Source organism: Carlito syrichta, unplaced genomic scaffold (genome assembly GCF_000164805.1).
Source record: "Carlito syrichta isolate Samal-C Ts95f unplaced genomic scaffold, Tarsius_syrichta-2.0.1 Scaffold310501, whole genome shotgun sequence".
Classification (NCBI taxonomy): Eukaryota; Metazoa; Chordata; class Mammalia; order Primates; family Tarsiidae; genus Carlito; species Carlito syrichta.
This window is the reverse complement of record NW_007254597.1, coordinates 97,262-111,820: the sequence shown is the minus strand read 5'-3', so window position 1 is coordinate 111,820 and position 14,559 is coordinate 97,262. Positions and strand designations below refer to the sequence as shown.

Here is a 14,559-nt window from a genome sequence, read left to right as displayed (position 1 = left end):
AAGTTTGTTATTTCTCCCTTAGAGAAGTAAAACAGAATGATTTTTCACACAACTGTATTTTCTTTAGCTTTCGTTTGATCAGACTTGTTAAAAATTCTGAATTAAAAACTGGCCTCGGTGGCTTAGCCTGTAATCCCGCGCTTTGGGAGGCTGAGGTGAGTGGATTGCCTGAGCCTGCGGGTTCGAGACCCGCCTGGGCAACTTGGCGAGACCTCATCTCTACAATAAATAAAAAAATTAGCCGGGCATGGTAGCACGCGCCTGTAGTTCTGGCTACTTGGAAGGCTGAGGTGGAAGGATCGCCGGAGCCCTGGAGGTCGAGGCTGCAGTTTCCAGGAGCGGCCACTGCACTCCAGTCTGGGTGACAGAGTGAGACTCAAAAAAAAAAAAAAAAATTCTGAATTAAAAATTATATAATTTGATTTATCTGTGATAAGAAAAACCAGCTTTAAGGTGAGAAAGAACTTGAGATCACACAAGTTCAGAAAGGGTCAGACATGATAGCTTTAGTTTAGCTAATTATAGAAATGGACACATTTTTGAAACTTATTTTTGTTACATTTTGTTCTCTAAGACTAGCCTTCCCTTATTCTGCATATGACAATTGTTTCTAATATTAAGAAGATTATTAGTCAGTAACACATTGGTCTAGACATTCAGGGAAATACCTACCAGGCGTGGTCAAGCTGATATGAATTTTTTGAAAGCCTAGAAATGCTAAGGGGGAGAGAGAAAGAAGAGAAAGAAAGGGAGAAAGGGAGAGAGGGAGGGAGGGAAGAAGAAAGGAGATAACCTAGCCATATCTATATGGCTCAAGATTTGTAGTGGCCCTAGGTATCTAGCAGGAGGCTACAGCAGTTAATTGTTTTTAGAGGAATCTATAAAAATCTAGCCCTCAACAGATTTCTATAGATAAAGCTCTAGTTTCTGTCATAAATCAATAAACATAGCAAAATAAACTGCAGACCTGAAAAGGACTACTAGTCTGATTTAGAAGATAAAATAAGTATTTTTGATATATTTAAGTAAATAGTCATTTAAAACATATTACAAAAGACAAGAGACTCTCAGAATTGACCAGAAAGATTTTTTAAAAATTCATTTTATCTTTTTCAAATTGTTATAATTGAAATTATAAACTCTTTTAGGTGGGGTAAACATAGGTTAGATAAAACCAAAGATTGAATAAGTGAACTGGAAGATAAAACTGAACAAATTCACAAATAATGCACACAGAGACATAAATAGGTGGAAAATACGAAATTGATGTCAACAGAAAGCCTAATTTGAATTCCAGAATGGAAATAACTTAAGGAAGAGGGAAACAGTGATCGAAGAGATAATGAAAATTTTTCAGAATTTATGAAGCACAGTAGTCATTCTCAGTTCTGATTGTCTAGTGGCGTCTAGGAGGGATAAATAAAATGAAATTTATACTCAGACCAAACATGCTAGTATTGCAGAATACGCAAAACTAAGATAATGTATTAAAAACAGCCAGAGAGAAAAAGAGATTCTATGCAAAGAAATTGCAATTAGCCTAACAGCTGATTTATCAAAGCAACAATGGAAGCTGCAAGACATTAAATGATATCTTCAGTGTTGGTCAGAGAAAAAAAACTGTCAATCACAAATTTTATACCCAGTAAAATGATCTTCCAAGAAACATATTCTTGAAACAGTTTTTTGCTGCAGTATAAATACCACCTTAAAATGTATTGTTTTAGAACAAGTGTTCATTATTTCTCCTTATGTGGGTTACCTGGGTAGTTCTTACAGAGTGGACCCATTTGGCTGCAACTGTATAGTTTATAAAGGTCTCAGTTCCATGTCTGACGGTTGATGGACAGGTTTGTCTAGTAATCTCTCACTTATATGTTTGGCAGTTGGCTCAATGTAGCTATGGTTTCTCTCATTTTCCAGTAGGCTAACCTAGACTTATTCATGTAGTGGTGAAAGGGTTTCCAGCAAGAAGAGAGAGGAAGCTGTGAGGCTTCCTGTAAACTTGGATTAGAACTCTTACAACATATCATTTATTGATCAAAACAAATCACAATATTAGCCCAAATTCAAGGTGTGGGGAAACAGACTTCCCCTTAAAGAGCAGATCCACAAAGAATTGGTGTTTACTTTTTTAAATCTGCAAATGTTGTAGTAAATAAATTTTTTAGACTGATTAAAAACTGTACTTGTTTCCTAACAACATTTTATCACTAAAAATGTAACTTGTAAAGGAAGTGCTTCAGAAAGACGGATTTTATTTTTATTTGTTTTTTATTTTATAAATGTGGGGTACAATTCAGGGTTAAGTATACAAATGTTCATCATGCAGGTACCCTTGTTCTGGCAGAATCCCACTACTGCCAATTCCCCCCACCCCACCCAGCAATTTTCCACTACTGACAGTCCTCAGAAAGAAGGATTTTAAATAGAAGAAGGAATGGTGAGCAAAGAAAGAAATGGAAAAACGTAGACTAAACCTCAGTATTTGCTGTAATAGTGTCTAGTTTATGAGATTAAAGAAATTAAGATAGAAGAAAAATAATACAATGTGTAAATTGGGGGATGACTAGGGCTAAAGCATTCTAAGGTCTTATTATTTGGGAAGATGATAAAGATATTGATTAATATTAGACTTTTTAAGTTAGCTGTGTATTTTAAAAATTCTTGGGTAGCCATTAAAAATAGAAATATAACTTATAACAAATAAGAAGAAAGATTGGCTTGAAAGTGGAACTATAAGTCAATCTAAAAAGAAGGCAAGAATGGAACACCTAGAAAAAGTAGAGCAACAACAAAAAAATAAACCACTAGAAATGAATCCAAAAATAAGTTTTGACAATAAGTATAAATGGTCTAAACTATCCATTTAAAAGAGAGAGGTTATCAGACTGTTTAAAAAATTTAGTTATATGATTTTTTAAAACAGGAGATCTTCATAAAACATAAGCTTTCAGAAAGGTTGAAAGTAAAAATATGTAGACATATTTGACAAATATTAACCAAATGAAAGCTAAGGGAACAATATTAATGTAAGAAAATATTGGGTGAGTATGATGGCTTGTCTGTAATCCCAACATTTTGGGTGGTGAAGGTGGGAGTATTGCTTGAGGCTAGGAGTTGGAGACCAGCTTAGGCAACATAGTGAGACGTCATCTCTGCAAAAAATAAAAAAATTAGGTGGGCATGGTGGCGCATACCTATGGTCCCAACTTCTCAGGAAGCTGAGACAGAAGGATTAATTGAGCCCAGGAGTTTGTGGCTATGGTTAACTGTGATCATGCCACTGCATTTCAGCCTGGGTGACAGAGTGAGACCCTGATTTTAAACACACACACACACACACACACACACAAACCACATATCAGACAAAATTGACTTATGTTAAAAAAGAGGGTCAACACATATTGATCAAGTTTTCAAAAGTGTAATATCATAATTGTTTGTAAGCAAATGTGAAAATACACCTGATTTTTAAAAAGCCTGAAGGAAATAAGTCAACTTATCCTTAATGTCTTATAGTGGGCCTTTGGGAGATTACAAATGGTTTCGTGCTTTCATGGTTTTTGTTTTCTCAGTGTTTTAAAGAAATGAGCAGTATTGCATTTATAATGAATAAAAAATACCTTTTTGCAGTTTAGTGGTCACTGAGTATGGCTAGTCCTCAAATAGTTTGTGATGAAAGATAAATTTAAGCATGCCTATGTTGGTAGTATGGCAATATTGTGGTAGCTTTTTTCTGAAGTTACTAATTTCAAATTGCATTCTGAATGCATGAAGAATATACATTTTTAAAGAAAAAAGGAAAACACCTCACATATATGTCTTTGGCGGTCATTCATCTAATGGAAGAGACTTTTGAAACTTAAATCATGTAATGGATCTAATTTATAAATTCTTGTCATGCATTAATAGTCTTTCTTAAAATAGAGCACACTAGAATTGTGTTAATTTCTTCAGGTTGTTTTCTCTAGAGTTCTACCCTTTTTTTCATCGTGTAATAATATGAATCTTAAGAATACTATAGAAGAAGTTATACAGGAATTTTCTGGCATTAAATTATATGTTGGAGTGCTGGTTTTCTGAATATTTTTAGCTGAATCTGAAACTTATATAAAAATGCAATAGCTAAAAGGAGGCAGAACAGTTTTGAAGTACTTTACCAAAAAAAAAAACAAAACAACAATCAGATATCAAGACACAGTATGAAACTGTTGTAATTAAGACAGTACAGTATTAGTATGTGATTGGACAAATAGATCACTGGAATAGACTGAAGAGTGGAGAAAGACCTACATGTTTGTAGGTTTTTGATTTGCGATAAAAGAGGGCATTACAGAGAAGTATGGACTAGGTAATCTTTTCAATAAATTGGCAGTACAGCTGGATATCTGTTTTTCTCTTTCTCCTCTCTTCCTCTTTCTGTTTCTGTCTCTCTCTCTTTTTTGAGTTGGAGTCTCATTCCTTCGCCCAGGCTGGAGTGCAGTGGCGTGCTCACGGCCACCCCAGCGTCGACCTGCTGGGCTCCGGCCATCCTTCCGCCTCTCAGCCTTCCAGGTAGTTAGGACTACAGACGTGTGCTACCACACCTGGCTGTTTTTTATTTTGTTGTAGAGACGAGGTCTCGCCAAGTTGCCCAGGCTGGTCTTGAACCCGCGGGCTCAGGTAATCCACTCGCCTCGGCCTCCCAAAGTGCTGGGATTACAGGCTGAGCCACTGAGCCTGGCCTCTCTCTCTTTTTATATGTGTCTGTCTCTCTTTATATGTGTGTGTATACAAGAAAAGAAAACTTGACCATCACCTCATATCATATGTAAATAATTATTAAAAAATTGATTTAGTAGACCTAAATGTGAAAAAAAAAGTTTCTTGAAGACAGTATAGGGATATCTTCATAATCTTTTAGAAAGAAAAATATATTTTTTGACATGACACAAAAAACACTACCCCAGAAAAAAACATTAATACATTTTACTTAATTAAAACTTGGATGAACTTTTGTTTATCAAAAGACACAAAAAGTGAAGACAAGCTACAGAGAGGAGAAGATATTTCCAACGCATGCACTTGGCAGTGTGCCCATATCCAGAATTCATAAAGAACTACAGATTGATGAGGAAGTCAAACAATAAGTAGAAAAATGAGCCAAGAGAGGATAGCCATATGGCCAATAAATATATATGAAAAATCCAGTGTGATACCACTTACCTACTGGATTGGCCAAAATAAGAAAGACTGACAGCATCAAGTTTCATAGAGGATGCAGAATATTTTTTTTTTTTTTTTTTTGAATTGGAGTCTCATTCTCACCCAGGCTGGAGTGCAGTGGCATGCTCATGGCCACTACAGCCTTGACCTGCTGGGCTCAGGCGATCCTTCTGCCTCAGCCTCCCAAGGAACTGGAACCACAGGCACACGCCACCATGCCTGGCTACAGAGTGTGTTTTGTAGAGGCTGGCATACGTGGACAGGATCACAGGATCTATTTTCATTTGGCTTCTGCTCAGAGAGGCAGTAGCGGGAAGTTAGAAGATGGAGGAGAGTGAGATGAAATGGGTTGTTCATTTCCCCAGCTCCTTCCCTGCTGAGTCACTTAGATCTTTTGCTTCTTTCTCCCCATCGCCACTTTCTGTGAAGGCCTTTTTATTCAGCTCTCCTTTCTAATTTTTGGTTACTGCTTCCATGTTCTCTTTCTGGTCTATGGTTGGTAGTAAGACCTGCTTTTGCTAGCCCCAGAAAATGTACTCCTGTAGTTCTTTTCCCTAGGTCCTGTCCAAATCATTGCAAATGGCCTTTTAGTAAAGTCTTAACCTAGTGTATGTTGGTAGTTTCCTGTGAAGACCACAATCGATTCTCTTATAATACAATGTAAAGCAATGTAAAGCAGTGTTATCACAACCTCAGTACCATGGACATTTTGCCCAGAGTTATTTTTTGTTGGGTCTGTCCTGTACAGTGTAGGATGTTTAGTTACATCTTGGGCCTTATCCACTAAATGGCAGGAACACTCCTGTCGTGGTGATAACTGAAAATGTCCCCTGGGGAGAAAATTTTCCTTGGTTGAGAAGCACCACTCTAGAGTTTTAGTTAACCTCACGTATTATTTCATTTAACAAATATTGACTAAATGTTTACTGTATGTAGGTCATTGTTCCTAGAAAGGAATTAGGCATCTCAATTAAGTATAAAATAAATTTTGGGCATATTCATAGAAGGGGAATTACTGTGTCAGCATTAAAAATGGATGGTAAGAATAATATTTATGACATGGAAATTTGTCCATAAAATGTTAAATTTAAAAAGTAGACTATAAGACATGATGTGTACTGTGACGTACTTGGTTAAATCCATTTAACAAGTGTATTTATTCATAAAGTCTAGATGGATTAGGCATTAAACTGTTAGTTATGGTTCTTTGGGTGTTCATGTTTGAGTATTTTAATGTGTTTTCTAAGATTTTTGTATTGAATATATGATTTATAATGTGAAAAAGAAAACATTAGGCCTTTATTTTAAAATAAGCATATCTATGTAAGTGACCAGGTTAGAAAGTTATTAGTGCCTCAAAGTAGACATCAGATGCCATGAGGCTTTTAGGCACCTTGAGATTTGTTGTAACTGGAGCAGCTAAGGAAGATGGACTAGAGGAGGCTAGGTTGGTTTAGGCCATGGAGGACATGCTTGGAAGAATGTATTTCAGGAAGAAGCTTTAGTATAGGCAAAGGAACAGATCTAGAAAAGTGCCAGGTATTATGGTAGTTTAGTTTTGGAATAAAAAATTTCTCTCCAGCTATATCTTTTATGTTTATCTTAAAATTATTTTATCACTTTTCTTCATAAAGGTTTGAAATTGAAATTGAACCCATTTTTGCAAGTTTGGCTTTATATGACGTCAAGGAAAAGAAAAAGGTAAGGTTATATAATTTGACTCTAGTCATTTGTCATAATCAGGTTTTAGAAACCTGTTCTTAAGTTGTTTTATGAGATAAATAAGTTTTTGAGAATTATTTAAGAAGAAAATAGAAATTCAATTTATGAAGACTAACTAAATATTTTCTTATGGAACACTTTTATTGAAAACTGGTTTCTGTTTCACTGAGTACCAAAAGCAAGTAGCCGAAGCACATTTCTTTTTTATTTAATTTAAGAATTTAATTTAATTTGAGAAATAGAAAAGTTAATATAAGAAAAGCATTTTAAGCAAGTAGAGCATAAATTGGCACATTTTAAAAATTCTTACCAGCCAAAAGACCGTTTTTATGTATTTCAAATATTCTATCTTAATGCTCGAGTTTTACTATCAGATCTTTATTATATTTAGAAGTTTTTCAGAAAACTAACTTAATATAGCATTCCTAATGTTTTAAACCAAATGTGTAGCTGAAACTGGAAGTGCTTTTAGTGACTTCTGCGATCAACATATGATATATTATGGATTTCTTTAATGGAACTCTGCTCCTGCAACTTGTATTTGCTAAGTAAAAACTGCTGAGATATTATTCACATCGTTTTTTAAAAATTCAATTTGGGGCAACTCTCTTGGGTCCCTTCCCACTGTGGGAGCTTTTCTGTCCTCTCAATAAATCCTGCTTTCAAGAAAAAAAAAATTCAATTTGGAACCATTCATCTTAATAATAATTTCTTTGTATACTTTATTAGCAGTTATATTTTTAATCAGAAGAGTTTGGCATATGATTCTTTAGAACATGTTTATTATATTTCCCAAAGAGCCTGTATACCTCTTTCTTCTTTGCTTTAGACATGTAAAGATTGGTCTCAGTGAAACATAATATAAACTCTAGGTTAGAGTATAAATGTCCTGGTATTTGCATAAGACTGGGTGTGTCTGATTTTTGTGGACTTTTGTAAAATGTACAATTTCTAAAACTTAATATATGAATATATTTTTCAGATATCAGAAAACTTTTATTTTGACCTTAATTCTGAGCAGATGAAAGGATTGCTACGTCCACATATACCACCTGCTGCCATTACCACCCTGGCAAGATCAGCTATTTTTTCTATCACTTATCCTTCCCAAGATGTTTTTCTTGTAATAAAGGTGAGAATAATGCTACATATATTTGTTCATTTGTGTAGTGTCTGTATACTTGTCTCTCTATCAATTTTGCAGATTTTTCAAGGTAAAAAATTTGACCTTTCCTTTTTTTTTTAATCTTGATATTGTTTAATACAGTGTTATACGTACATTGTAGGTGTCACTTAATCTTTCTTGAATGGGAGCTGTATTAGTCAGCTTTCTCCAGAGATACAGAACTAACAGGATATATATACACACGCATATATATATATTTCCTATTATCTGTATGTCTGTCTATTTGTCTATACTGAGAGAGGGATGGGGAGAGAGATTGACTGATTTTAAGTAATTGCTTTACGCAATTCTAGGGGCTGACAAATCTGCAGTTTGTAAAGTTTAAGTTTACAATTCTAAACTCTACAAATTCTATTCTACAAATTCTATATATAATATATAGTTCTATTCTACAAATTATATATATAATTTTATAAATTATAAATTCTAAAATTGAAATCCTAGTAAGCTACTTTGCTTAGTGTAATGTAAAAAATAATTTACCTTAACTTCACCTTGACTTGAGAGTAGCCTAAAATATATTCCTTAATCACTTTATCTTTATTTATATAAAATTATCATAAAGAGGTAATGAATTTTATAATAAGGTTATAAAGTGGATTGTCGTGAAATGAGCCCTGTTTACCCACAGGAATAATGTCCTAATTCATACATTCCTATGAATTCAGGTTAAAATAAATCTTAGTTACAGTGAACAGTCCTACAAGCAGTCACTTAGCAACAATGGTTTTCGGAAGCTCACTTAAAAAGTAAAGTTTTAAAAATGAATATAAATGACAAAGAGAATTAACACAGATATTTTATATAGTAATTCCAGCACCTTGGGAGGCAGATGCGAGAGGATTGCCTGAGCTCAGGGGTTTGAGACTGGTCTGGGCAACTTGGTGAGACCTCGTCTCTACAATAAATAAAAAAATTAGCTGAGCATGGTGGCTCATGCCTGTGATTTCAGTTACTTGGAAGACTGAGGCGGAAGGATTGCCTGAGCTTAGCAGGTCCGGGCTGTGGTGGCTGTGAGCCACTGCACTCCAACCTGAGTGATGGAGACTCCAATTCAAAATAATAATAATAATAATAACAACAACAACAACAACAACAGTAAGTTTTCAGGTTTTAGAGTGAATGAGCTGGTGAAATAGAGATGATGACTGGAATATTGGTTGGCTTGAAAATGAGATTGTTTAGTGATAAGATTTGGTTGCCATCATGGGGAGTGAAAGGTTTAGATAGGATTAATGTAAATATTCCTATAGGGGAATAGGAAGATAAATCATGGTATATTCATATGATATAATACTATGACCATTAAAATCACAATTTAGAAAAACTTTAAATGGTATAGAAATGTATGTGTGATAGAATGTTAAGTGAAAAGTAAGTCTGATACAAATCAAACGATATTGTATTATTCCACTTGTATAAAATATATATACACACATAACTATAGTTTTTATGTAGGAAAGACTGTAATTTCAAAAAGAATAAGTAAAATAGTTATTTACATCTTAAAGAAAATATATTTGGAAGGTTTTCTTTAATCACTTGTGATCCATCAGGATTATTTTGTTTCTTGAGAGAAAAAGTTTCTTGATGTATGTATCAGTTAGTTATTGCTATATAAGAACAAAAAAAATAAAATCCTGGTGGAATACAACAATAGCATTTCTTTAGTTCATGCATCTAAGTTTTTCCTTGGTCTACTAATGGTAAGATGGCTGAGCTCTTTCGGGTGTCTGCAGGTTGTCAGGGGTTCAGTTGATTGAGCTGGAGGTATTCTTGCCTGTTTGTCTCTTCATTTCCAGCAGGCTAGCCTGGTACGTTCATGGGATTATAGAAGTGCTGACTAGCAGACCCAGTTGTGCAAGTGGTTTTCAAGTCTTTAGACACATTGCACCAGCTACTGCTCCATTGACCAAAACAGGACACGTGACAGAACGCAAACTCAGGGCATTGGGATACATGTCTGTTATCTCCATTGGGAGGAACTGCAGTATCACACAGCAAATAAGAGGACTACAGTAAGGGTGAAGAACTGGACTGTTTCCTATAATTTAATCTGTCATCATCTGAGATGCTGGGATTCTGGTTCGGCCAGGATTAATTCCTTGCTTTTTTGGTGTCCTCTTTATTAACATAGTTACTTTCTGGTTAACATGTGAAGGAGTTATGCCACTGTATTTTGATTTTGGTCTATCTATATTTGCCATTTGAGAGAACAAAAATACAAACCATATAGACAAAAACTTGGATTATAATAAGGTGATTTTAATACAGTACACAGAAAATTATTTTAATTAAATTTGTATTGAAGGATGACATAATTATAGAAAGAACACAGTTTATAAGTATATAGTTTAGTTATCTCAAAATGAATACACTTATGTGACGACCCAGCCAGGTTAAGAAATAAAACATGAGTGGAATCCCAGATACCACCCATATGACTCATTCCATTCCCCTCTTCCTCCCTCTTTCTCAATTTTTGCCTGATTTTGAACATTGTACTAATGGGATCAAACAGGGTATATCAATATATTTTTATCTTCCTTATTCTATTCAACATGATTGTCTGGTTAATCTGTGTTGTATGTAGCTGCTTAAAAATTCATTTTCATTGCTTAGTAGTATTTTATTGTATGAATGTATCACAGTTTACCTATTTTACTGTTGTTGGATATTTTGGTGCATTTAAGTTTGTGATTTTTATTGGTAATTCCGTGAGCATTTGCAGCCCATAAGGATAGACATTTGTACTCGTTTCTGTCTAGTATTTTCCTAGGAGTACAATTGCTGAGTCATAGGATATTTGTATGTCAGCTTTGGTAGATGCTGCCAAACAGGCTTCTAAAATATCTGTGATGGTACAGTCTTATCAGCAGTGAATATGAATTTTAGTTATTTATACTTGTCATTGATCCATTTTTAAAAATTGAAATACAAAATACATTCAGTGTGATTCATATAATATACATATCTGAGGTGAACAACTGGATGAATTCTTACACGTTTTCATCAGTGTAAACACCACTGAGCTCAAGTTATACAATATTTCCATCACCCTGGAGGGTTCTCTCATTTCTCTTTATGGTGACCACCCCCTCCCTTCCATCAGATAACTAGTATTCTAACTTCTGTCACCACCATTTAGCTTTTCCTCTTCTTGAATTTCGTACAGTCATATAATATCCAGTTTTTTTTACCTAACTTCTTTCAATATAGTGTCTGTACTACTATTGAATATTATAAAGAATGCTGTTACAAACAGTCTTGTACATGATTTTTGGTGCAAATATGTTTGCATTTCTATTAGTTATACAGATGGGTTGAATGACTAGAGCAGAGGGTATTTATATAGTCAGTTTTGGTAGAAACAGTCAGTCTTCCAAAATGTTAGTACAATTTGCTCTTCCATTAGCAGTTTGAGAATTTAATTGTTCTGTGTCCTTCTTAACACTTGCTATTATCAGATTTTATTTTATTTCACATTTTAATTTTATTCATTTTACTTATTTTTGATATGTGTATAGGATTGTATCAATTTGGCTTTAATTGACAATGCCCGGTAACTAAGAATGTTGAGTAATTTATTGGCCATTTGGACATTCTGTTTTGTGAAGTGGTTGTTCAGATTGTTAACTCATTTTTAGTGTGTTTGTGATTTTTAGTGCAATATACAAAAAGTACACAAATTTTAAGTGTGCCACTCAGTGAATTTATATATGTCTGTTCATATATATGTGTGTATACCTGTGTGTTTCACATCAGTTTCATTGGATTGTGTTTACTGTATCTTATTAATTTGTAAGAAGCTTTATATACCCTCTGTTCAGTTCTACTTTGAAGTCCAGTTTTGCTATGAGCTGAATTTCTCATGCACTTGATTTGGTTTCAGGACTTTCATTGTATTTTATCTGTATTTCTTTTTTAAAAGAATCTTAAAAATTTTATAGATGGAAAGTGAGACATCTTGGATAAATATAAGTGGAGATTATTGTATTGGCCACTTAATATTATTTTGTGAGTTGTCATTCTTAAATCATAATTTTGTAGCTTATACAAACAAAATTATATTTTTTAAAATTGTCATTTTACATTTTGATATATTAACTGGAGATGCATTTATGATGGACTGCTTTTTAAAATTTTTAAATTGTAATAAACTATGTGTAACATAAAATGTATCATCTTAACCATTTTAAAGCATGTGATTCAGTATTAAGTATATTCACGGCCGGACTCAGTGCTGTAATCCCAGCACTTTGGAGGCCAAGGTGAGTGGATTGCCTAAGCCCACGAGTTCGAGACCAGCCAGGGCAACTTGGCGAGGCCTCATCTCTGCAATAAATCAAAAATTAGCCAGGCATGGTAGCGCATGCCTGTAGTTCTGGCTACTTGGAAGAACGAGGCGGGAGGATCACTAGATCTCAGCAGGTCGATGCTGGAGTGGCTGTGAGTGTGCCACAGCCCTCCAGGCGGGGCGACAGAGTGAGACTCCAACTCAAAAAAAAAATATATATATATTCACATTGTTGTGCAGCCAGTCTCCAGAACTTTTTCAGATTGCAAAACTGAAACTGAAACTCTACACCCATTAAACAGTGACTCCCCATCTTCCCCAACCCTTGCCAGCTACCATTCTCCTCCCTATTTCTGGGAATCTGACTCTACTCTAGGCACCTCATCTTAGCGGAATCTTAAAGTATTTGCCTTTCTTGTGACTGGCTTGTTTCACTTAGCATGATGTCTTTAGGGTTCATCCAGGTTGTAGCATGTATTAGAATTTCCTTTTTTTTTTTTTTCTAAAAAAAAAAAACAACTGAATAATGTTCCACTGTGTGTATATGCCACATTTTGTTTATCCGCTCATCTTTTGATGGACACTTGTGTTGCTTTCATCTTTTGGTTCTCGTGAATAATACCGTTATGAACATGGGCGTACAAATATCTGTTGGAGTCCCTGCTTTCAATTCTTGTGAGCATATACCTGGAAGTGGAATGGCTGGATCACATGGTAATTCTGTTTTTAATTTTTTTTGGGAACCTCCATACTGTTTTCTATAGCAGTTACATAATTTTGCACAAGGGTTCCAGTTTTTCCACATCTTTACCGACACTTGTTTTCTGGTTTTTTGTTTGTTTTTGTTTATTTGTTTTATTTGTTGTGTAATCATCTTGATGGGTATGACATCATATCTTATAGTGGTTTTGATTTGCGTTTCTCTAATGTGTTGTAATGTTGAGCATCTTTTCATATGCTTGTGGGCCATTTATATATCTTCTTGGGAGAAATACCTATTCTTTTCCTTTGTTCATTTGTCATTAAGGTTTGGTTTTCTATTGTTCAGTTGTAGGATTTTAAAAATGTATTCTTACATTTAACCCTTTGTCAGATATGTGCTTTACAGATATTTTCTTCCATTCTGTAGGTTGCCTTTTCACTCTATTTTGTCTTTTGATGTAGTCTAGTTTATTTATTTGTACTTTTATTACCTGTGATTTTGGTGCCACGTTTAAGAAATCATATAGTAAAGTAAAGTAACGTAGGTCTTACATTTAGGTCTTTGATCCTTCTTGAATTAATTTTTGTATATGGTGTAAGGTAAGGGTCCAACAGTGTATGTTAAAAAGATTGTACTTTTGCCATTGAATGGTCTTGATATCCTTGCCAAAAATTATATGACTGTATATGCAAGGGTTTATGTCTGGGCTTTCTATTCACTTTTATTAGTCTGTATGTCTATCTTTTCACCAATACCACATTCTTTTGATTACTGTATTTTTATAATATATTTTCACCTCAGGAAGTTTGAGACCTCCAACTTTTTTTTTTTTTCTTCAGTTTGTCTTGAGATTCCATATGAATTTTAGGATAGATTTTTCTAGTTCTGCAAAAAAAAAAAAAAAAAATTCATTGAAATTTTGACAGGAATTACATTTATATCTATAGATTGCATTGGGTAGTATTGACATCTTTTTTTTGTTTGTTTTTTTGAGTTGGAGTCTCACTCTGTTGCTCAGGTTAGAGTATAGTGGCATGCTTATGGCCACCGCAGCCTTGATCTACCGGGCTCGTGATCCTTCTACCTCAGCCTTTCAAGTAGCTGGAACCACAGGCATGTGCTAACCACACCCAGCTAATTTGATTGATTGATTGATTGATTGACTGTAGAGATGAGGTCTCACCAAGTTGCCCAGGCTGGTCTCCAACCCCTGGGCTCAGGCAGTCCCTTCGCCTTGGCTTTCTGAAGTTGTGGGATTACAGGTATGAGCCTCTGTGCCCTGCCAGGGTGACTTTTTTTTTTTTTTTTTTTGAGTTGGATTCTCACTCTGTCGCCCAGACTGGAGTGCAGTGGCATGCTCTCGGCCACCGCAGCCTTGACCTGCTGGGCTCTGGCGATCCTTCCGCCTCAGCCTTCCAAGTAGCTGGAACTACAGGCACGAAT

The 14,559-nt window shown here is 34.9% G+C and overlaps 1 protein-coding gene across 2 annotated transcripts in view; it reads left to right on the top strand.

Annotated features, from left to right (window-relative positions):
* LOC103270856 (dedicator of cytokinesis protein 7) overlaps window positions 1-14,559 on the top strand; it is a 128,876-nt gene that overhangs the window by 19,836 nt on the left and 94,481 nt on the right. For both annotated transcript variants that reach the window (XM_008068357.1, XM_008068358.2), the window contains exons 7-8: window positions 6,843-6,909; window positions 7,913-8,062. In XM_008068357.1, coding sequence (XP_008066548.1) covers window positions 6,843-6,909; window positions 7,913-8,062 — 217 coding nt within the window. The remainder of the gene's footprint in view (window positions 1-6,842; window positions 6,910-7,912; window positions 8,063-14,559) is intronic.